The sequence below is a fragment of the Rattus norvegicus genome, chromosome 10 (assembly GCF_036323735.1).
Source record: "Rattus norvegicus strain BN/NHsdMcwi chromosome 10, GRCr8, whole genome shotgun sequence".
Taxonomy (NCBI): domain Eukaryota; kingdom Metazoa; phylum Chordata; class Mammalia; order Rodentia; family Muridae; genus Rattus; species Rattus norvegicus.
Window position 1 is genome coordinate 62,896,337 of NC_086028.1, and position 24,800 is coordinate 62,921,136.

Here is a 24,800-nt window from a genome sequence, read left to right on the forward strand (position 1 = left end):
AGGGCATCAGATCTCATTACAAGTGGTTGTGAGCCACCATGTGGTTGCTGGGAATTAAACTCAGGACCTCTGGAAGAGCAGTCAGTGCTCTTAACCACTGAGCCATCTCTCCAGCCCCAGTATACAGTCTTAACTGTTAGAACATTTCTCCAGCCTGGTCTACATTTAAGTAGACAAATACTTCTTGGTCAGGTCCAAAAGAAAAAAGGAAAAAACACCCAACAACAAAAACAACACCCACTAACCATAACAAAGAAAAAAAATAAAGAACTATACATGATTTTAAAATAAAAATTTTTTACATTTACACAGGGGAGTACATGCTGTAGTATATTTGGGCAGGGTAGAAAACCTGAGGCTTCTAGGATCAAACTCATATTGTCAGGCTTGATGGCAAGGTCTTTTATAAACCCATGAGTATAAAGAAATCTTTCTGAGATGACAGAAATTTGACAGCTTATTTGGTGCAAAGGTTAATATAGTTAACAAGTATATAGTTAACAAGTATATAATTATAAAAACTTTAAATTGAGTATAAGATCTATGTAATTTATTATACACAGGTAGAAGGAAGACTGAGTTATTGTATGAAAGTGTAGCTATATTTATTTGTGTAAAAATATCTATACAATTTCAGAATGAAATCTCCTTGAAATAGATGGAGAGATGGCTCAGTGGTTAAGGGACTGACTGCTCTTCCAGAGGTTCTGAGTTTAATTCCTGCAACCACATGGTGGCTCACAGCCATCTGTAATGGGATCTGATGCCCTCTTCTGGTGTGTCTTAAGATGGTGACCATGCACTCATATACATAAAATAAATAAATAAAATCTACTTGAAATAAGTGAAATAACTATTTAAGAATATAAATCATTCCTAGCTTTTTAATTTTTTTCAAGGATTTATTAGTTTCTGTCTACAGGTGTTTTACTTTATAGACAGCTGTACAGCAATGCATGTCTGTCACCTATGGAAGCCAGAAAAGGGTGTTTGATCCACAGGAACTTGAATTACAGATGGCTATGAGCCATCGAATTGAACACAAATCCTTGGGAAGAATAGTCAGTGCTTTTTAACTACTAAGCATTTTTCTAACCCCCTTCACATTTTTACTGAACTTATAACCTAAAAGTGTCTTTAAGTCTAGGAAGCCAAAAATTAGAAAAGAAGAAACTGACATTTAATATGTGTGAGGTCACAAAGACGTTTTCTTGGAAGTTAAAGAGATGGTTCAAAGGTTAAGAGCACTGGATGCTTTCCCAGAAGACCCAGGTCTCTAGTACCCACATAGTAGCTCACAACTTGTGTTGCTAGCACTTTATTAACAGACTCGTGTTCCTAGACCCATAACCACTGTGTTCTTGACTGTACAACATTATCATTTCATGGCCATATATCACTGTATATTTGGCAAACCAGATAGACAACTTTAAAATATTTATTTTGGAGTGTGGTGTTGAGGATAGAACTTAAGAGTCTAGAATATAGGATTTAAATGTTTAACTACTAAGGAAAATTGTCAATTCTTGTTTTGTTTTGTTTCAGGTAAGGTCTCAACTATGTAGTTCAGACTGGCCTTGAACTCAAGATCCTTCTTTATCAATCTTTTAAGTGTTAGAATTACAAATATATGCTGATACTTACTTGGCTCAATCTATATATTCTACTAACATTCATATGGAGTATTAATGTACTTTCCTTTAACTTGAGAAATATTTTATCATGCTTGGTTCTATAGGGTTTCACTGTATTACCATTGCTGTGTTGCCATGCCTATGTTTGCCAGGCTGGTCTTAAACTCACAGATATCTTTTTATCCCAAGTGTTGAGATTAGAGGTGTACACTATGGCTTGCCCAACTGGCTCTCAAAATCTTTTACAATTATATATATATATTTTTAACTGGGTGGATCTTCACAGGAAGGACATCAGGGCAAGCATGCTTATGACTTTGCCTAGTATCCAAAGAGACAGAAAAAGAAAAAAGAATATATATGTTTTTAGTCTGAGCTAGAGAAGTAGATAGGTTTTGCAGTGAAGATCTAAGCATGGCCTGAACAGGGTTTTAGATGCCCAGTAATGTTTGTAATGAAAAAATAAAGTTCATATTCATTGCTACTTGGGAAATGGAAATGACACTTAGAGCATATGCATACAACCGCTTGCCAATTGCAAACAGGTCCTTCTTTCTGGCTACTCTAATAAAGTATCTTTCCCTTACTGTTAATTCTTTTGTCTTTCAACTCTCATTTTTTTTTCCTTCCTTACCCCTACCTCCCATCCCCACCACTACACAGCATTTCTTGTGTATCCCTGGACATCCTGGAATTCACTATATAGAGAGCAGGCTAGTCTCAAACTCAGACCCACAGGCCTCTGCTTCCTGAAGGCTAAGATTAAGAGTTCGTGCTAGGGGGCTGGAGAGATGGCTCAGCGGTTAAGAGCACTGACTGCTCTTCCAGAGGTCCTGAGTTCAAATCCCAGCAACCACATGGTGGCTCACAACCATCTGTAAAGAGATCTGATGCCCTCTTCTGGTGTGTCTGAAGACAGCTACAGTGTACTCATATATAATAAATAAATAAATCTAAAAAAAAAAAAAAAAAAAAAAAGAGTTCGTGCTAGCATACCTGGCATGTTAGCTTTCATCTGGCAATAAAACCGGTTCTCTTCTTGTATACATAAGAACTTTAAATGCTTAAATCATGTCACAAGTACTTCTTTTATACCACTAATAAAAACTAATTTGAAGCTGAGCATGGTGGTGAACTCCTTTAGCTCCAGGACTCAGTGAGCAGAGGCAGGTGGACCTCAGTGAGTTCCAGTTTAGCCTGGTCTACATAATAACACCTTGTTCCAAAAACCCAAAATATTAAAATTTTTCTGAATGCCTATTTACTACTTTGTAATTCTCTTAATCATTTTAAAATATTATGTGAATAAACACCTTGCTTTCTTCTAACAGGAAACTTAAATGTTAAATGTTCTGCAAAATAAATCCCATAACAAAAATAAGAAGGTTAGATATATTAGGTTAGATATATTTGAATCCATACCATCAATAGAACAAAGGTATTATTTTGGGAACAGGATAATACATACCAGTGATGCTGTTCGTATAGTTGCAAAGTGTTCTCTATTACGATAATGTGATTTGTGACGAGACACTTGAGGTGGAGACTGTGGATCTGATGCTCTTGTTCTAGGATCTCCTTCTTCTTGGTAATTTTCCTCCTCCTTAAAAGACAGAGACAGAGAAAATATCATGTAAGGTGAATAATTTATTTGAGCATTCAAGGAAAATACTAAAGACAATTTTAATAAGCAATAAAAAAAAAACCCCACACTATTTAACAAAGCAGAAAGAGAAAATAGAAATACTATTGATTCTTACAACACAAGTAGAGTTAGCTGAAATTATTTCCAGAATACATGAAATAGTATAAATCCAACATAGAAAATATACTCACCTAACCCCACATGTGTGTATGTGTGTGTATTTAAAAATAATAAAAACAAATCCAAAAAGCTTTAATGTAACTTAAAAGTAAAATAAGACAACATGTAATGAATGTTTCAAATGGTAATAAAAAATTATATTCTAGGCAAATCCAAAAAGCTTGAATCGAAGAGATGGCTCAGTAGTTAATAGCATGCACTTTCAAGCAGAGAACCCAAGGTTGATTTCCAGCACTCACACCAGGTAGCTCAGAAGTACCTTTCTCTCCAGCTTTAGGGAATCTGATAACTCTGGCTTTCAGGGGCACCTGTATTTTTTTTTTTAATTTTTAAAAAATATTTTATTTACTTATTATATATGAGTACACTGTAGCTGTCTTCAGACACACCAGAAGAGGGCATCAGATCTCATTACAAATGGTTGTGAGCCACCATGTGGTTGCTGGGATTTGAACTCAGGACCTCGGGAAGAGCAATCGGCGCTCTTAACCACTGAGCCATCTCTCCAGCCCCTGTATTCTTATATATACATATATACACACCCACAGATATATACCTAAAAATAATAAAAACAGAACTGAAAGGTTTTAATATAACTTAAAAGCAAAACAGGACAACATATAGTGAATGTTTCCAATGGTAATAAAAAACTAAACACTTGAGTTTTATAAGTAGTACAGGATAATACTATTTTGCTATAGAAAGAAAATTACTGTAATTGTTACTGGGTGTGGTATATCTCAACATCCAGAAGCTGAGACAGCATTGTCGTGACTGTGAAGCCAACCATGACTAGACTAAGACCAAGTATTAAAAGAAAAGGGAAAATTAAGTAGAATTTTTATATAAACAATGATATTATGGATTAACTGTCATCCATAATAGATTTGTGTATCTGTTAAAATATATTAAGGCTGAGCATGGTAGTATATACTTTTAATCCTAGAACTTGGAAAGCAGATGCAGACAGATCTCTTTGAGTTCAAGGACAATTGGATCAATCAACATAGTGAGTTCATAGTGACAAGCTAAAGCCTTACCTTTAAAAAAAAAAAAAAAAAAAAAAAAAAAATCGGGGTTGGGGATTTAGCTCAGTGGTAGAGTGCTTGCCTAGGAAGCACAAGGCCCTGGGTTCAGTTTCCAGCTCTGAAAAAAAGAACAAAAAAAAAAAAAAAAAAAAAAAAAAAATCAGGCTGGGGATTTAGCTCAGTGGTAGAGCGCTTACCTAGGAAGCGCAAGGCCCTGGGTTCGGTCCCCAGCTCCGAAAAAAAGAACCAAAAAAAAAAAAAAAAAAAAAAAAAAAAAAAATCAACAATGTTATCCCTTTAGCCATTTAAATTGGCATCACCTACATTCTCAACATTATAAATCTATCAGCACTTTACAACACCTCAAATTTTAGCTCTTTGTATCAGTTAGCAGTATCCTCCATTCCATCATCTATTCAGATCATGGTAACTTTTGATTTAACACATATCCCTATAGATCCTGCTATGTAAATACTTTATTTGCATTTCATTATAAAATATTCATCCATTTGTGTTTGGATTAATGCCTCTGAGCCTTTTGGAGAAAAGTTTCACTATATACCCAAAACTGGCCAGGAATTTGTATTTCCTGCTTTATCTTTCTAAGTGGCTAGGATTAAACACTTGCAGATTCTATTGTATAACTTTATTTCTATTTACAGATAAGTAATTTTCCATTAAATGTATGTGGTAGTTTGAATATTACCCTCATAGGCTCATAAGGAGTGGCTCTATTGGGAGGTATGGCCTTGTTGGATTAGGTATGTCAGTCACCAGGGGTGGGTTTTGGGGTTTCATAAACTAGGTAGGTCAGTGTTGCTCTCTCTTCCTGCTTACAGAACTCTCAGCTACCTCTCCAGTACCATGTCCGCTTGCATGCTGCCATGATCCCTGCATGGACATTATATCTGAACTGTAAGGCAGCCTCAATAAAATGCTGTCCTTTTTAAGAATTTCCTTGGTCACGTCTCTTCACAGCAACACATCCTTAACTAAGACAGATGTATACACTAACTTCTTTATCCATTCGTGTGTTGGTAGGCATATAGTTGTCCCCATCTTTTAGTAATCGTGTTTAATAACTTCTAGATAATACTACAAGTTGTAAAATGAAAAAGATTATTCTCAGATGCAGAGGTGAGAGGACTGATATAAATTTAAGAAGTCTTCATTTTATTTAATTCTATTGGTGAGAATTGAATCCAAGATGACCAGCCTGTTTTGAATTGAATCCAGTAGTATGCTATTCTACTTAAATATCTTCTACTAAACTGTTTTCTTGAGAAAATTAAGTATTTATACTCAAAATTGCAAAGGAGGATTAGGGAAATAGTTCAGTGGACATAGCAATTGTCACACAAGCTTTAAGATTAGAGTTTGAACCACTAATGAACGTGGAAATGCCAGGAGGGCATGGCACAGTCTGTCCATAATTCTAGCCCTCAGATGGTGGAGACATGGGATCCCTGGAGCAATCTGGTGAGCTAAGTTGAGCTTTGGGTTCAACTGAGATCCTGATTCAAAACAATCAGAAAATAACCAAAGGCGACCGCTCAACAAGGGAACTATAAATGTAAACATATGTACACATATGTCACAACAAAAAATTTTTCGCAGAGAATGTAGCAAATGCTCACTTTTACCAAACCCTAAATTTTCAAATGGATTGTTTTATTTTAAATATAAACATGGATAGTACATAGGGCTGGAGAAATGGCTCAATGGTTAAGAGCACTGACTGCTCTTCTAGAGGTCCTGAGTTCAATTCCCAGCAAACACATGGTAGCTCACAACCATCTGTAATGGGATCTGATGCCCTCTTCCGGTGTGTCTGCGGACAGCTACAGTGTACTCACATACATAATTCCTTTTGAAAATTGGGGATACTACAAAAGTTGCTTCAGGCTCATATCAACTCTCTCAGTTTCTAATTACAACTGCTCATAATTTTCATGTACATAATTTTCCCATTTTTCAATAACATCTCAGACAACTACTATGGAAAACAAAAGTAAACTGAATCTAAAGCTTTTTTCTTTTTTGAGGTGGGGGGCAAGTCTCTAGGCAATGATTATTAGAGAGAGAGAGAGAGAGGGAGAGAGAGAGAGAGAGGGGGAGAGAGAACACATGAGCGTGAGAGCCTGTGCGCACACACAATTATTTGTATATTTTGAACGCAGACATCCACAGAGTTCAGAAGAGGGCATTCTATCCCTTGGATCTGGAATTATACAGCGGTGTGAAATAAATTGTGAGTGACACAGGTGCTTGTTATGAATCCTGGGAAAGAAATTCAGATCCTCTGGGAAAGCAACAAATAACCTTAACCACTGAGCACACTCAAACTGGTTATTTTTTGATGTTATGGAGTTAGTGGGATGGTGGTAGTAAACAGGGTCTTATGTGACCCAGGCAGACCTCAAATGTATGTAGCTGAGGGAACCCTTGAAATCCTGATCCTCTGGCTGGAGAGATGGCTCAGTGGTTAAGAGCACTGACTGCTTTTCCAGAAGTCCTGAGTTCAAATCCAAGCAACTACAGAATGGCTCACAACCATCTGTAATGGGATCTGATGCCCTCTTCTGGTGTGTCTGAAGACAGCTACAGTATACTTATATATAATAAATCAATCTTTGAAAAAAAAAGAAAAAAAGAAAACCTGATCCTCCCAACCACTGAGATTCAAGTGTGCACCACCACACCCAGATTCCAAAGTTCTTAAACTTCAAAGAAAAATCTCTTTAATTAATCAGCCAAAGAAAAGGATGGGTTAACGTTGAGTCTTCGGCTTTTTTCTCCCCAAGAGAAATGAAAGCACTTACAGGTTTTAAGTGGATGACAGAACTGTTAGACATCACTGTATGGTCTCCCTCCATCATGTCTAGCTCACTCTTGTCATCCGATGCATCTGGAAGACTATTAACACTGCTGCTTTGGCTACTGGCACTGATAGACATACTGGGGATAGACTGATTGCTTCCAACACTATTTACTGTTCCTGTCCGGCCACCACCATGATCTTGCTCCTAAGGAAAAAGAGCAATAGATTAAAATATCAAAATCTTTTCTCAATTATAAAGTAGAAACCTGTTTGTGTTTCTTTAGTAAAAGACTTCTGGTGGCCTTTACTGCACAGTATAAAGGGGTTGGATAGTAAGCATATAATAACATGATTAAAGGCCTTTGTTTGTAACTAGAATCTTAGAGAGTTAGTAATAAAAGCAGAGTAGATTGGAACCAGTGACATAACACTGGTTGGCTGGGCAAGTTCTGTAAGAAATCAATAAAACTAAACTCAAAATGTGTGTCACTTTCAGGCATATACCTCCTCTTCTTCCTGTGCTTCTACTGCTGGTCCATTATGTGCCTCCTGGAAAAGGAGTTTCTTCATCTTTCGATATTGTAGATTGTCCAGCTCTCTTACTGCATCCTTTGTCCTTTGAATAAGATCTATTAACACTGTTTCAGGGCGCTCTCGAAGAACAAACATGTGCTAGAAGGACAGAAAATAGTTATTTTTTTTCCCTAATTAGTTCAAATATATTCCTTTCTCATAACCTATAGAGGATATAGATTCATATAATCTACAGCTATCCAATTTTATTATATCTATGACTTTTGATACTTAGAAAGTAGTAATTTCCACTCAACTTGTGCCTAAATACTCTTGAATAAAATCCTCACCAGGATATTATAGTTGGCCAGTGAAAATTATCAAAGCAAATAAATACTAAGAAAATCCACCAATGATTAAGCTATGCTTGATTTAAGTAGGAAAACTGACAATGAATTAAGTAACTAGAAGTTAGACATTATGGGTTTCTTTTTCTTGAGATGAAGTTTCACTATGATAGCCAGTGCTGGTTTTGAACTTGTGACCCTGAAATATAGGTATAAACAGTCATGCCCAGACTGTTAAAATTTGTTGATAGTGAGTGTTCAGCTGGTCAGGCTTTTATTTCAGATACCATAGATGAGCTTTTCTCCTGGGGCTAAAAAAGCAGTTATTGGTTTTCTATATACTGTGATTGCAAATAATATTATCAAATATATGTATGATGTATGTATGTGTATACCCAGATATTTGTATGTAGGTTTAATTTAGCTGATGTTAATGAAAAAAATTTAACTGTTTTGGAATTCTAAAAGATTAATATAAAATTAGTTCATGAGTATTGTGGAAACAATTCCTAACTAGAGTCAAATTCTCATTATTGCCTAGTCAATATATTTTTATTAAAAATTCTTTTTCTTCCATGTGGAAAGGTTTAATGAGAGAAGAGTAGAAGAGGAGAGGAGTAAATGCTGGCCTTGAGCATGTGGAGGAAAGGGGAGAGAGGAATGGGGAAAGAAGGGACAAAGGGGAAGAGGGCAAGAACAAGAGACAAGAGCAAGAGCTTTAATTAATTTATCTGTATTTATTGACAATGTATTTTGCCTACATGTGTCTTATGCAACAAATGCATGAAGTATCCTTTGAGGTCATATGCCCCAGGAATAGAAGTAGAAAAAATTGTGGGTACAAAAGTCAATTTTGGGGTACTCTGGAAAAACAGCCAGTGTTCTTGATCACCGAGTCATTTCTTCTGCACATACGAGATTTTTAAAAGAGCTGGGGATGTAGTTCAGTTGGTATTTATCTAAGATTCACGAAGTCTTTTATTAAATCCCAGTAGAGCACACAGTATTTGCAATATAAAGGCAGGATCATTCTCAACTACAAACCAAAAGTGAAAGGCCAACCTAGGATACATGAGAGTCCATCTCATAAAACAGACAAAAAACCTTTAGGAATAACAATAGCCAGATGTGACAGTGCATACTTTTTATCCCAACATTGGGGAGGCAAAGACAGAAGGATCTTCCTGAGTTCAAGGCCAGCATGGTTTACATATCAAATTCCAGATAAGTCAAGGCTTAGGGGGACCTTGTGTCAAAACAAAACACTACATTTAATTTAGTAAAACTATTATACTATTACCAGTGTTAAATGGTTAACACTAAAATGAAACACTTGAGAATAGCCAGCTAAGAATAGAATCTATATTTTAAATTTTAATATTGTAAAATGAAATCTGGGGGGAGGGGTTGTTGGGGGGAGGGAGTGAAGGGGAGGCCTATTATTCTGAGGTAGCATCTTAGGTAGTACAGTTATTGATCTTCCTCCATTTGGGATCCAAATTCTAGCTCATTTAATAATAAAATATTATAAATTGTATAGGTTTAGATTGACAAGAACCTTTATTAGTGAATAAAGGTACTTGCCACCAGTCTTAAAACCAGTGTTCTATCTCTGGAACCTATATGGTAGAAGGAGAGAGCTGACTCTCTCACAGGTTGTCTCTGACGTGTGTGTGTGTGTGTGTGTGTGTGTGTGTGTGTGTGTGTGTGTGTGTGTGTGCGTGCGCGCGCGCGTGCGTGCGTGTGCGCGCTTGCTTGTCTCTCTCATATAAACACACACACACACAGAGAGAGAGAGAGAGAGAGAGAGAGAGAGAGAGAGAGAGAGAGAGAGAGATCTTTAAAACAAAATGCAGTATCTAAGGTAAAGTTCCCAGGGTTGGGGTCGGGTGGCTCAATTGAAATACCCACCTTCAAATCCCTGAGTTCAATACTCAGAACCACAGATAAAAGTTGTCAAGAGGTAACATAAAAATACTAGCATGTTTAGCTGGGTGTGGTGGTTCACATGTCTAACATTATATTCAGGAGGCAGAGGCAGGGCAATCTCTGTGAGATCAAGGTCAGGATATTAGATCACATTGCTAACCCTAAGACTGTGAACTGGAAAAAATCTTGTGGTGTGATTCAGCCATAGCACAAAAAAAATCTTTAACCCAAGAGCTTTCTATAAACAGGATTACATAAACTCAACTCTAGGACAAGAGACAGAGTAACCAACCACTTGACAGGGAGTGAACATTAAGTTGAAGGGTATAGGAAAAAAGCTTTTTCCTTCTGGAATGTAGGTTGAGGAAGGTCAGCTTTCTCTGTCTTTCTAAGCTAGCAGGCTTTCATACAGCCTCTGGCTCGTGAGTCTTTATTTGGTAAAATCAAATGGCTGAGATTTTTGTTTCTAAGACAACAAAAAAGGTCTGGTAGTAGTAATTTTCAGGACAGCCATAGCTACGCAGTGAGGTACTGTCTCCAAAAAAAAAAAAAAAAAACAAACACCCCCCACCAGAGTTAGTATTTAAATGGGCTGGGGAAAATAGATGAATGGTTATGTGTTTAACATGTAATACTATTTGAGTGCCAGCACCAAAAGAATAACAACTTTTAAATTGTTATGTTATAATTACAAAGCCTCTATTACATGTTTATTTATGCACACACATAACACACACACACATGCTTAAGTCAGTTTTCAACTTCCATCGTGTGGACTTCAGGGATTCAATGCAGGTTGTGAGATTTGGCAACAAGTGCCCTCACCTACTGAGTGATCTTACTAGCCCCTAATACAGTATCTTAGTAAAAACTCTTAAAACAGTCAATCCTGATTGAGAAGAAAAAAACAAACCATTTTGAAAAAATTTCTTAAGGGTTAAAAACAAAGTTTTACAGACTGACCTTTAAAAGTTCCTCTGATGTAGGGCGATCTTGAGGGATTTTCTGGAGGCAAGAATCTACAAAGTTTCGAAAATAATCAGACCTATTGTAAAGAAAGTATCAAGTGAACATATTGCTATTTCCTTTAAAAACACATCCAAAAAGGCAATGTCTACACACAGGAGGAAGAATGGAGAAGAAATAACTTCATCTGAAATAAAATTATATTATTTCATGAAAAATAATCTAAAGCAGCCAAATATTCTTTAGCGTTATCCAAAAATAGACTTGCACGTATCATTTAAAAACCCTAAGCTGGGGGTATAATGCATTGGCAGGGTGAATACTTGGTTAGAATTCAAAACAGAAAACAAAATATCCTGTTCCTACATATTTACCTATCAACAATCACCCAATATTGAGTCAAGAGGCGGAAGGCCCAATCAGAGTTCTTCTTCACTCAAATATGGTTTCCCAGTCTCTTCCCCACTTTGTCTCTTATTTGGACACTTTGTATTGTTTTCTACAGAGCATATTTTAGAACAAAATTTTTATTTTCTACAGAAAAGTGGATTTTTGGGGGGAGTTTTTCAAGATAAAGTTTCTCTGTATAGTCCTAGAGTTCACCATGTAGACCAGAGGAAAAGAACATTTTAAAATAACCTGAATATTTGCTGCCCCTGACCAAAAGAATAAGATTCCCACTAAATTTAGAAAGCTGATATATACTTTTAGAATATTTAAAGCCTATAATGTGTGATTATAGAATTATTCATGGGAGGTCAGTGATTAAACGATAATTACTCAATCCAAGTTTATCTCCAATATTCAATGACAACACATTTTTGTTGCTCTTTGAGATAGGGTTTCACAATGTAGTCCAGGCTTGCTTTGAACTTGCGGCACACTCCTGTAACCCAAACCCTGAGATTCTATCAATGAGACTTGTTTTTTGTTGCCTAAGTGGTCAAAAATGAGAGTTTACCTTACATCTCAGAATAGACTTCATACATTTTGTATAATTTTGGAACTGTTAAAGACTATGGGAACTTTCAGAGATGAACTAATATATGTTGCACTATGAAATGAAAATGCAACTTTACAGGCAAGAAGTGTAATTCTGAGAAGGTACAAAATAGTAATGGTTAATCTTATCAACTGCACAGGATTTAGAATCACTCTGGAAATATGCCTCTTAGTGGGTCTATGATGATGCTTCCAGAAAGTATTAACTGAGGAAGTCAGATGCTGAATGTAGCTGGCACCATCCCATGGGCTGGGGTCCCAGAGTGAATAAATGGGGCAAATTAAGTGGTGCTCCAGCATCCATCTCTTTCCAATTCCTCCCTCCAGACACAAAGAAATCAGCTGCCTCATGTTCCTACTGTCATGCCTTCCCCATCATGATGGACTGTACACTAACTGTGATAAACTCTCCTTTAAGTTGCTTTTGTCAGGTAAATTGTTACAGTAATGAGAAAAGTGACTAATGTATAATTTTTTCAATTCATAACAATTCTAGTCCTAAACTGTTAATCTCTTCTCCATGCAGTGTTTTACATGAAGTTCTACCAGATCAATAATTAATACACCAGAAGTAAAATCAGAGCAATATCAAGAGCATATTTTGCTAGAATGTTCCCAAGGCTTTAAATGACATGATAATTCTGAATGAATTAAAACATTTTACTTGTGTATTATACAATATAAATAATAATCTAGTCTTCAAGGAATTACAATTTACAATGATCTATGCATTTTAGTTATAAAATATTAATGCTTAAAAGTTTAAAAGTGTTATTAAATTATGAAGATTATCTGTGTTCCTCAAATTGAAAGAAAAGTAACCTTTTACTTATATAAAATTAAGTCATTTTGATAATGATGTATTATTATATCAATATTCACAAATTTCCCAAAACATTAATCATATCTTGTAGGAATACTCACCATTCATTAGACTGTAGTGTAGGGGATTCATTTTGGGCTATGTGATATAAGGCACTCATTGCATTCATATTAAATAAAGGAGGCTTCCTCTCGGCTATAAAAGAGAAAAATCTTCCTGATAAATGTGAATATAGAAGGACACTTAAATGTTGATCAAAATTTTAAGAACATATTTTGAAAATAACTTTAAACATAATAAAACATTTTAGAGAGACATTTTTTTGTCTCTGTTTTCTTTGAGATAAGGTCTCTTTGAATAGCCCTAGTATCCTTCCGGAACATGCTCTGTAGACCAGGCTGGCTTTCAATCCCCAAAGATTCGCATGCCTCTGCCTCTCAGGTGCTCGGATTAAAGGTGTGGGCTACTATGCCTGACTACAAAGAACTTTTCAGTATGAATCAACTGAGAATAAACTACTGCTCTAATGGCCCAACACCCTAAACACTTCAATATACAAAAACATTTTCTTAAAAACCACACAGTAAGTATTAAATTATACCACTTAATTATTAAATATGCCATCAGAGTTAAAAGTATCTAATACCAAAAGCCCCAATACTGTACTATGGGTTGTTATTTTGGTTTTTAGTTTTTCTTCCTTGGGGGTAGGGGGGGTTGGTTTTATGAGATAGGGTTTCTCTTTGCAGATCTGGCTTTCCTGAACTTGCTCTGTAGACCACGTTGGCCTCAAATTCAAAAGATCTACCTCCCTCTGCCTTGTGAGTGTTGAGATTAGGCGTGTGCAACTGCCACCATTGCCTAGCTGCTATTTATAGCTTTAATCATTTGTGTCTTCTGGTAGTTACTAAGTTTTCAAATTCAGACAAAAAATTGTTCATTAGGGAAGATGCAGGTGGTTGCGCATTCCTGTGCATAGGAACTGATGTGTCCCTGTATTGCTTTCAACCTTACTGTCCTAATACAGGGTCTGTTACTGAACTAGAAACATGATTGTATATGGCTAGCAAATTTTACGTATACGCCAGTTTCTGACGTTCAGTGCTGGGATAACAGGCATGTACTAGATACTGAAATCCTGGGTACCAAGGATTTGTACTCAGATCATGTTTATAAAGCAAGTGCTCCTGTCCACAGAGGCATCTTCCCAGGTACTCTCTTACTGCTCTGGCTCTATTGGAACTCATCATGTGTGGCCAGCCTGGCTCTAAACCATGGTGACCACCTATCTTTAGCTTCCTAAACTTTGGGATTATAAAGGTAAGCTATCACACCTGGCTTCTTTCAATCCTAATATTAAAGATTTGTATTTTCTTTTTCTAACCTAAATGAAAAGAGATGTATCAATTTTAGTGATCTTCATAAAGACTTAGACTTTCTATTTTTCAATTTTCTGCTTGAGTTTCTACTCTGATCTTTGGTTACTATTCTATCTTCTGGTTTTCTTTAAAGAATTATTTACTTTACGTATATGACTACAATGTAGCTGTCTTCAGACACACCAGAAGAGGGCATTGGATCCCATTACAGATGGTTGTGAGCCACTATGTGGTTGCTGGGAATTGAATTCAAGACTTCTAGAAGGCAGTCAGTGCTCTTAACCGCTGAGCCATGTCTCCAGCCCTTCTATTTATTTTTGAGTGTAGATTATTCCCTTTTCTACTTTTTAAAAGGTGAAAGTTGGGGGAGATGACTCACTGGGTGAAAGCACTTGCCACCATACCTGATGACCTGAGTTCAATCCCCAAGACCCACATAAGTAGAGAAAGGACTCCTCCAGAGCTACCCTTTGACAGAACAAACATGTGCAGACAACCATTGATGCCAGATGGTGTCAGATCCTCTGGTGCTAAAATTATAGGTAATTCTAAAACAAATGATGTGAGGAGGCTAAGTATTGAGGTCTCTATAAAAGTACCAAGGGCTCTTAAGAGCTAAGTTATCACTCTCTGACCCAATTTTACATCTATTCAATGGACAGAATGAAAGAACACATGTATAAACATAAGAGATACAAAAAACACAAATATATTTCTTTGTACATTATTACTGAAAATAATAGGAGGGGGCTGGGGATTTAGCTCAGTGGTAGAGCGCTTGCCTAGCAAGCACAAGGCCCTGGGTTAGGTCCCCAGCTCCGGGAAAAAAAAAAAAAAAAGAAAGAAAGAAAGAAAAAGAAAATAATAGGAGGGTATGATGGTGGATGGTTTTAATCCTAGCATTCAGGAGACGGAGTCAGGCAGTCTAGTCTACACAGTAAACTCCAGTATAGTCAGGATTACATACACACTGTCTCAAAAAACAAACAACAAAATCAAAGGAAAAAAATTCAGTATTTCATCTCAGATTCCAATCCCCAGCAACAGTATTTGTTATTCTGAACGCTAACAGTGAGTGATCAGTCTCATCCCTGTCACTTCCTCCCTTGCTTTCTCTTCACTCCATCTTAGTTTCATTCTGCAGGGCAAGCTTACCTAGAAACCATGGCGCTCCTCTTAGCTCAGCCTCCCAAGTGCTGTGACTACAGGTATAAACCAGCATACCCAGCCTTAAATGTTTATTTGATAAGTTGCATTTAAATGTAACCATGGTATCATTTCTGATGCCACGCTCTGCCAATCCTCCATTCCATTCCAAACACAGTGAGAATAACTTCTTTTCCTTGTATGACACCTCAACCAAACCAGTCCTCTTCTCTACACTGAGGAACACCTCCTTAGGAAAAGTTCTCATCATTTTTATTAGGCTCTGTCATTACACTAAGTTAACCCAAAATATGGATTGCCTCTATGGCCACTAATTCTATACTTTCCTAACTCCCTTGGTCCTTGATAAATCTAAGCCATTTCCAGGAATGAATGCTTTACTAACTGTACCAGACCTTTTTTTTTTTTTTTTTTTCGGAGCTGGGGACCGAACCCAGGGCCTTGCGCTTCCTAGGTAAGCGCTCTACCACTGAGCTAAATCCCCAGCCCCTGTACCAGACCTTTTTAATCTCCACACTAGTCTCTTCATGTGTTTTTGACTTCACACACTATATTACAGGAACACGTTACTACATTCATTTGCATCTGACATCCACACTAGGTTAGTATGGTTGGTTCTCTGGCTAGCAGGTATCCATAGTCTATCTCAGAAAACACCGTAAGACTAGTGTAAGGAAAGAGGTGAGGATCATTGAAGATATTTAGGATGAATGGAAGAATAACATCCATTTACATTATTATTGAGGTCTTCAAATTTGGCAGATTCAACTGACCTATTCTCTTCGGGGATTTGTAGTACAGGATAGGCTCAAACTTGCTTTGAAGCTAAGGATAACTTTGAATTTCTGATCATCCTGTCTCATTCTTAAGTTTTATATGGTTCTGGGGAAATCAAACCCAAAACTTCATTCTAGGCAGAAGTTCTGCCTACAGAGCTACATAATCAGTATTTCAACTGATATTTATAGTAAAAAACAAACAAACCTTTTTTGTCTTTTGCCTGGGCATGGTGGTGCATACCTTTAATCCCAGCTTTATGAGGCAAAGGCAGGAGGATCTCTGTGAGCTCCAGGCAAGCCTGGTGTACATAGTGAGATCCAAGACTTTAAAAAAAAATTTTTTTTTAATTTAGTATATCCCTATGTAACCCAGAATGATTTACATATCACTATGTATGCCAAATCAAAACCCTCCTAAATAATCAACCCAAACACTGGTACCAATGAGCCATCAGGACTTGTGTTTATCTCAAAAAACCATTTACCTATTTACTTATTTATTTATTTATTTAAATCTCATGTAGCTCAATTTAAGTTCTAAATCACCATGCAGCTGAGTATGATCCTGAACTCCTGATTCTCTTAAAAGAATTATAGACATGCTGCCATGCAGGGTTTCTGGTTATCAAACCCAAGGCTTCATGATTTCTATCTAGAAAAGTATTCTATCAACCAAACTATAACCCCATCATCTCGAATTCTTTTGAGTTACTACTTAAATTTCATCTAAACAAATAACTTATTTAATTATCATTATTTTTATAAGACAAGCTCTCATTTTGTAGTACTGGTTAGCCTAGAACTCATTCCCACTATGTAGACCAAGCTGGTCTCAAACTCACAGAAATCTGTCCAGGTGCTGAGATTAATAAAGGCACGGTGGCAAATTCCTGGCCAATTTTATTTTATTTTATTTTATTTTATTTTATTTTATTTTTTTGGTTCTTTTTTTCAGAGCTGGGGACCGAACCCAGGGCCTTGCGCTTCCTAGGCAAGCGCTCTACCACTGAGCTAAATCCCCAGCCCCTTTATTTTTTTTAAACTTCAGGTCTTATTTATTATCTTGTATGCAGGGTTTCCCAACTCCAAACTGAACTGTATATCTCTATAACTATGGTTTCATTTGAATAAAGTCTGACTTACCGTGTTCTAAAAGGAAAAAATAAAACTGTTAAAATTATGTAGCCTGACAACATTTTTCACCTCCCGGATACACCAGAAATTAAACAGAGGGATATGAGCATGCTAGACGTGTACCTGGCCAGCTACATCCCTAGTCTTTTCAGTTCTGTTTTGGTTTAGTTTTTGGTTTTTAGACAGGGCTTCCTCTCTAAACTTTCCTTCCCTTGCTGTCCTAAAACTCACTATACAGACCAGGCTGGCTTCAAACTCAAAAATCCACTTGCCTCTGCCTCCTAAGCACTAGGATTAAAGGTATGCAAGGTTTTTGTTTGTTTTGTTACCACAGGTCTTACTAAATTTCCCAGGATACTTTGAATTCAGGATCATGTCAGGCAGACTTTCAACATGCAATCCTCCTGTCTCAGCCTCCTACAGTAACAGGAGTTAAGGAGTTATCCAACCAGTGCAAAAATGGGCATCTAACTTCTAAATTTAAAAGTAGCTTATAGGGGGTTAGAGAGATGGCTCAGGGGTTAAGAACACTGACTGCTCTTCCAGAGGTCCTGAGTTCAAATCCCAGCAACCACATGGTGGCTCACAACCATCTGTTAATGAGATCTGATGCCCTCTTCTGGTGTGTCTAAAGACAGCTACAATGTACTTATATATAATAAACAAATTTTTTTTTAAAAGTTTAAACGCAAATCAAAACAACCCTAAAATTATACCTCACACCAGTCAGAATGGCTAAGATCAAAAACTCAGGTGACAACAGATGCTGGTGAGAGAATGAGGAACACTGGGGTTGGGGATTTAGCTCAGCGGTAGAGCACTTGCCTAGCAAGTGCAAGGCCCTGGGTTCGGTCCCCAGCTCCGGAAAAAAAAAAAGGAAAAAAAGAAAAAAGAAAAAAAAGAGAAAATGAGGAATACTCCTCCATTTTTGGTGGGATTGCAGACTGGTACAACCACTCTGGAAATCAGTCCGGAGGTTCCTCAGAAAATTGGACATTGTACTACCTGAGGACCCAGCTATACCTCTCCTGGGCATATACCCAAAAGATGCTCCAACATACAACAAAGACACATGCTCCATCATGTTCATATCATTTATAATAGCCAGAAGCTGAAAAGGACCCAGATGCCCTTCAACAAAGGAATGGATACAGAAGATGTGGTACATCTACACAATGGAGTACTACTTAGCTATCAAAAACAATGACTTCATGAAATTCATAGACAAATGGACTGAACTAGAAAATATCCTGAGTGAGGTAACCCAATCACAGAAAAACACACATGGTATGCACTCACTAATAAGTAGATATTAGCCCAAAAGTTCGAATTACTCAAGATACAATCAACAGACTACATGAAGCTCAAGAAGAAGGATGACCAAAATTCAGATGCTTCACTCTTTCTTAAAAGAGGGAACAAAAATATTCATAGGAGGGGATAGGGAGGCAATGTTTGGAGCAAAGACTGAAGGAATGGCCATTCAGAGCCTGCCTTACGCGTGCTATATATATCCACTAAAACTAGACAAGGAACTGGACATAGCTGTTTCCTGAGACACAGCCAGAGCATGTCAAATACAGAAGCGAATGCTAGTAGCAAACCACTGAACTGAGAACGGGACCCCCCGTTGGGAGGAAGTAGAGAAAGGATTGAAAGAGCTGAAGGGACTTGCAAACCCATAAGAACAATAATGCCAACCAACCAGAGCTCCCAGGGACTAAACCACTACCCAAAGACTATACATGGACTGACCCATGGCTCCAACTGTACATGTAGCAGAGGATGGTCTTGTTGGACACCAATGGAAAGAGAAAACCCTGGCCCTGGCAAGGTTGGAGCCCCATTGTGGGGGAACGTCAGGGTGGAAGGAAGGAGGTTAGATGGGGAGGGGAACACCCTTATCGAAGGGGAGAGGGATGGGACAGGGAGCTTATGCCCAGGAAACCTGGAAAGGGAATAACATTTGAAATGTAAATAAAAAAAAAATTTTTTTTTCTTCTTCTTCTTTTTTCTTTTTTTCGGAGCTGGGGACCGAACCCAGGGCCTTGCCTAGCAAGCGCTCTACCACTGTGCATTTAATCCCCAACCCCCAATCTTTTTTTTTTTTTTTGGTTCTTTTTTTTTTCCCCCCCGGAGCTGGGGACCGAACCCAGGGCCTTGCGCTTGCTAGGCAAGCGCTCTACCACTGAGCTAAATCCCCGACCCCCCCCCCCCAATCATTTTTTTTTAAAAAGTAATTTATATAGTAGTAAATAATTCATGATTAAGAAACCTTCTGTGGATAATAAATATGGATTAGGTATATTCTAAGTGTTAAAAAAACATTAATTAATATTAGCCATTAAAATTTAAGACCCCAGTGAAAATTCATTTTATACCTAATTTAACAGCAAATATATCTGACCTAATACATACTACATTAATATAAAAACTAGCAGGCAAATAAGACAGAAGCTTTAAATGATTTATTTGTTCCCCTTAAATTTGGGGTTGAAAAGATAGCTCAGTGAATAAGAGAACTAGTTGCTCTTCCAGAAGATCTGAGATTAATACTCAGAAATCAAATGGAGGTTCAAAACCGTCTGCAACTATAGCTGCAGAGGATCCAACATACAGAGAAAAAAATACCCACATCCATATAATAAATAAATTTTTAAAATTGAGATCTAAGATAAAAATCTAACTTAATATATTAACTGAAATAAGACAATGAATCAAAACTTAATTCAACTAGGTATGGTGAAAGAACATTTTTTAATCTTAGTTTTCAGATGGCAGCACTAAGTCTAGCTCTATAAATTTGAGGTCAGCCAAGGCTACACAGTGAGATCCTGTTTCAAAAAAAAAAAAATAGTTAATCCCTAATAATAAAATCCAGTGCTTACCTAATTCAATACATGTTATTCCAAGAGACCATACATCAACTTTGCCATCATATTGTCCTTCATCCATGGCTAAAATTACTTCTGGGGCCATCCTAAAACATACAATAAATATTCAGTCAGCTAAAAGTGAGAATTTAAGTTCCATCAACATAAACAACATTGATTTGAACCCCAGTCAATATTTATTAACAAAAATTTTTAGTAAGGAACAAATCAGAAGTAAGGTATTTATCAGTGCTCAGAAAACACATTCTCACCATCTGTCACGATCATGTAGCAGCATTCCAAAGGGAGCATCCCAGAGTGGGGTTATATTACAAAATGTTAATACTTGCTCTAAATACTGACTTTTACCGTGGGCAACAAACACTGCCAGATTTTTTTTTTTTTTTTACCTGAAATGCAAAGGAAGGCACAAGGTCTATCCATAAAATTGAATCCTGACCCTTTAATGTTTCTTTCAGAAAATGAATAGTCACAAAATTACTCTCTAGTATGTTTTTGTTAGGATGTTTTTGAGACTGTACATTCCAGAGCAATGTTACCACTGTAAGAAGTCTTTCCTTCATAAAATATGGGAGATTTCAAACACGGATAAGGAAAAGGATGCAGTGGACCAAAGGTATTATTTTCAGAATATAACAAGATGGCATAAAGTTTATCTAAAATATTTCCTACAAATTATCATTTCCAGATACATGTAGAATTATTCCTAGACCAGAGCAGACAATAGCTAGAATTCAATAAACGTAACTGGGGTAGAGAGAAATGAGATTATGGAGGACAGAACTAACCCTGTGTTAAGGTGACTGGGTAACCAGGAAGAAAGATCTCATCATACTTCTACTTTTACTTACATCTGAAATTCACAAGCAGAAAACTGAAAACAGCAAAACTCCTCCAATTCCACTACCCTTCTATGTACTGACGGACAAAGTAAATGTGTTTTCATAAAACAGGAGAAGAGGGATGCCTGTTGTTTTAAATCAATAGGGAGTTTACAGCCAGTCAGAGCAGCATGAGGAATCATCCCCAGAAAGGAGCAGTGCTGTAGCAGTGGATATGACAAAGCAGTGATGAGCACTTGCTGCTCTGTTCTTCTAGAGGACCTCAGTCGGGTTCCTAACACCCAGATCAGAAGGCTCATCTCTCCAACACCTGCAATTCCAGCTCCAGAGATTTGATGCCCTTCTCTGGTCTACAAGGTCAGTTGAATACATGTGGTTTATCTTACATTCACAAAGACACAAATTTCAAGGTTTATTTTAAAAAGTAAATTTAAAGAAAATGTATTAATGTTTATATGGCATGTCTATTTCCTCTAGTTGAATATGAGCAATGTTTCACTCCTATACCTAATACACAATACACAGAACAAAAAGAAAATAAATTTGGAAAGTATAAAAAGAATGAAAAAGGAAAAGAAAAAAAAAAAAGCAGTTTCAAGGGCAAACTTGCAAATTTATACTTAAAATTAACAAAGTGAAAGGTATCCAAAATGATAGTATATTTTCAGGAAAATAACACCTTAGAAAGTATAATCACCATCAATACCAGAAAAGACTATTCTTACCAATATGGTGTTCCCACAAAAGAATTGGCAGGGGAGGCCATGGAAGCAGATCCAAAGTCAGCAAGTTTCACTTGGCCTGGTTCTGTCAGAAGGATATTTCCTGCTTTGATATCTCTGGTTTAAGGGACACAGAAAATTACTCAATTATCCTTCATTAGATTGTGTTTACAAATGATTAAAAAAAATAAAAATATTACAAGAAAAATAAAAAGTAATCAAGTATCACACCATGATAATAAAATTAGACAACAAAAATAGAATTGCAGTGTAAATATGCTAACAATAGAATAGTTAACAAAGCAATAAAAAACCCAGCCAACTCTATTACACTGCTTATCTTTGAGCTTGTTTATGACTATGGAAATGGCTTCAAGTTCAGAAGATTTCTGTTTCCCCTTTAACATTTTTCTTTAGAAAAATAGTAAAGAATCTTATCTTCCAAACTAGGTTTATAACAAAAAATGATTCCGTTTCTCAAATTTTCAGTTTGAGATTAAACATGAAAACTGAAGCACATGGATAATATACTATCAATGGCCCCAAGTTCACATTCAAATTTACTTTTCTGAAACAGCAAATACCCTATCCAAACTAAGCTAAGCTATATGGACATTTACACAACGGGAATATATGTTCCATGAGTGCTAGAATACCTACTTGAATTGTTATATATTTTAATTGTAGGAGTGCTCTGTCTGCATATATATGTGCAGGCCAGAAGAGGGCATCCGATCTCTTTATAGATAGTTGTGAGCTACCATGTGGTTGCTGGGAATTGATCTTGGGACCTCTGTAAGAGCAACCAGTGTTTTTAACTACTGGGCCATCTCATCAGCTCTCCTTTTTACTTTATAAAACTTAAGAGACAAAAAGCATTTACAAGACTTATGGACTCTTATACGTGTAATACTGAGTATAATACACTTATTTGTCTTTATAAATGATAAAGTACTTTCTCCCTGTGATTGTATGTCTCTCTGTGTGGTGCTAGGCCTTATGCATACGAGGTACTTTGGAGATAAGAAAACACATTCTGATTCCAATTCAGCCATTCCCTCACTTGCTACTATAAGGATTTCTCTTGGATTTCACTTACCCTATCTAAAAATAATGACAATCTATTAACTAAAAATGACTGCCTAGCTTAATATTTACTGCCTGGATCACATACACCATTTTTTAAATGGTAGTATATTTGTGAAACAGACAAAACTAACACTGGATTATACAATGTCTTGACTCTAATGTTATATAATTGTATCAAGGATGATTAGGGGTTTATGTTCAGAATTAAAAGGGTTTTGGTCCAGGTCACGGAATCAATGAAACAAATGTGCCATTATCAGTTATAAAGAAAAAAAGATCCATTAAATTCAAGCTCTAATCTATTTGGCTTTGCAATCTTAAAGGAATTATAGTTACAAGTTAGAGCATCAATTTTACAAGAAGACAGACTTCATGATCCTCAATATCCCTTCCAGTTTGCAAATTAGGTAATTCTTCAGTTAAGTTCCATAAAATACATATGCTTTAGGAAATATAGCTACACACAGGCAAAAGTAACAATTATTGTAAACAGATCAAGGGTATACTGCATTCTTTTTTTTTTTAAAGATTTATTTATTTATTTACTTACTTACTTTACTTTACGTTAGTACACTGTAGCTGTCCTCAGACACACCAGAAGGGGTCATCAGATTTCATTACAGATGGTTGTGAGCCACCCTGTGGTTGCTGGGAATTGAACTCAGGACCTCTGGAAGAGCAACCAGTGCTCTTAACCACTGAGCTATCTCTCCAGCCCTGCATTCTTTCTAATATGTGAACGGTCTAAACAGTGTAAGATTATATAATTCTATTTGGCTAAAGTAAACAAAAATATCAAGAGACATTCAACTCTGTAAAAGTGGTAAATTCAACAATCCATTTGTTTGTCAATGTATAATAACTTTTGAATCACTTACCTATGGATCATGGTATGAGAATGTAAATAAGCTAATCCCTGGAGAGCACCATGTGTAATTGCTGCTATTTCCACTTCTTGTAATGGCTTTTTATGAACTGAAAGTAGAAATTTATTTAAAAATAATCATAGAGAATAATTTTGTTTCAAAAATATACAGAGATGTGTTAGTGGGTAAATTGTAAGCTTCAGGATAAGAGTTGAATGGCCAGAACTACTGGAATGAGAGAACTAAGTCCTTTAAGTTGTCCTCTGGCTTCTACACATGCATTGTGGTATACATGTACATATATGCACACAAGCTATTCACTGAGCTATCGCCCAAGCCCATACAAGAGTTAACTTTTAAAAAGCAGACACTTAGCAAGAGACAATTTCCACAGTGATAAAATAAGGCCACTAAACTTTGTAACTAGTATACATTAATGACAAGTGTTAACATGTACTCATCAGCCAAACGTTCCTCTAAGCTTAACAATATTGAACAATTAACTTAATAACTGTAAAAGAAATAACAAGATAGCCCCCATTTATTTTTAGTTTTTATTAATAGAACAGATCCAACTGAATGACAAAGAAGTCAGAAAAATGCATATAAAGGTTCAATGAGAGAAAATTTGTCTATTTTTTAAGTGTACCAAATTCCATGTGAAGAAAATGGAAAAAGTTAGGGATTTTCTACTTTCTGCAAAATTTTAAATTTAGTTAGTATTAATATTGGTGAAGTAAACGCTATCTGAATTATCACCTTCTAGTACTTTAATAAACAACAGCTAGAGCCAAAGCTGATGGCACATATTTTAGTCATCTCAGGCAGGATAGAGAAGCAGGTGTTCTGTGTGCTCAAGGCCAGCCGAGTTCACAGAGTGAGTTTCAGGGCATCCAAAGTAATATAGAGAGACTCTGTCTCAAAATTTATTTTTGTCTGTCTGTCTACCTAATCTATCTAGCTATTTATTTATTTAACTATTAGTTTTTGTTTTTCGTTGTTGTTTGTTTGTTTGTTTTGAGAAAGGGTTTCTCTGTGTA

At 36.5% G+C, this 24,800-nt stretch overlaps 1 protein-coding gene across 8 annotated transcripts in view; it reads right to left on the minus strand.

Annotated features, from left to right (window-relative positions):
* Positions 1 to 24,800, minus strand: part of Taok1 (TAO kinase 1) — a 117,852-nt gene that overhangs the window by 25,139 nt on the left and 67,913 nt on the right. For all 8 annotated transcript variants that reach the window (NM_173327.2, XM_063268508.1, XM_063268507.1 and 5 more), the window contains 8 exon segments: positions 3,103 to 3,237; positions 7,310 to 7,513; positions 7,813 to 7,980; positions 11,061 to 11,142; positions 12,990 to 13,083; positions 20,236 to 20,327; positions 21,809 to 21,922; positions 23,773 to 23,869. In NM_173327.2, coding sequence (NP_775449.2) covers positions 3,103 to 3,237; positions 7,310 to 7,513; positions 7,813 to 7,980; positions 11,061 to 11,142; positions 12,990 to 13,083; positions 20,236 to 20,327; positions 21,809 to 21,922; positions 23,773 to 23,869 — 986 coding nt within the window.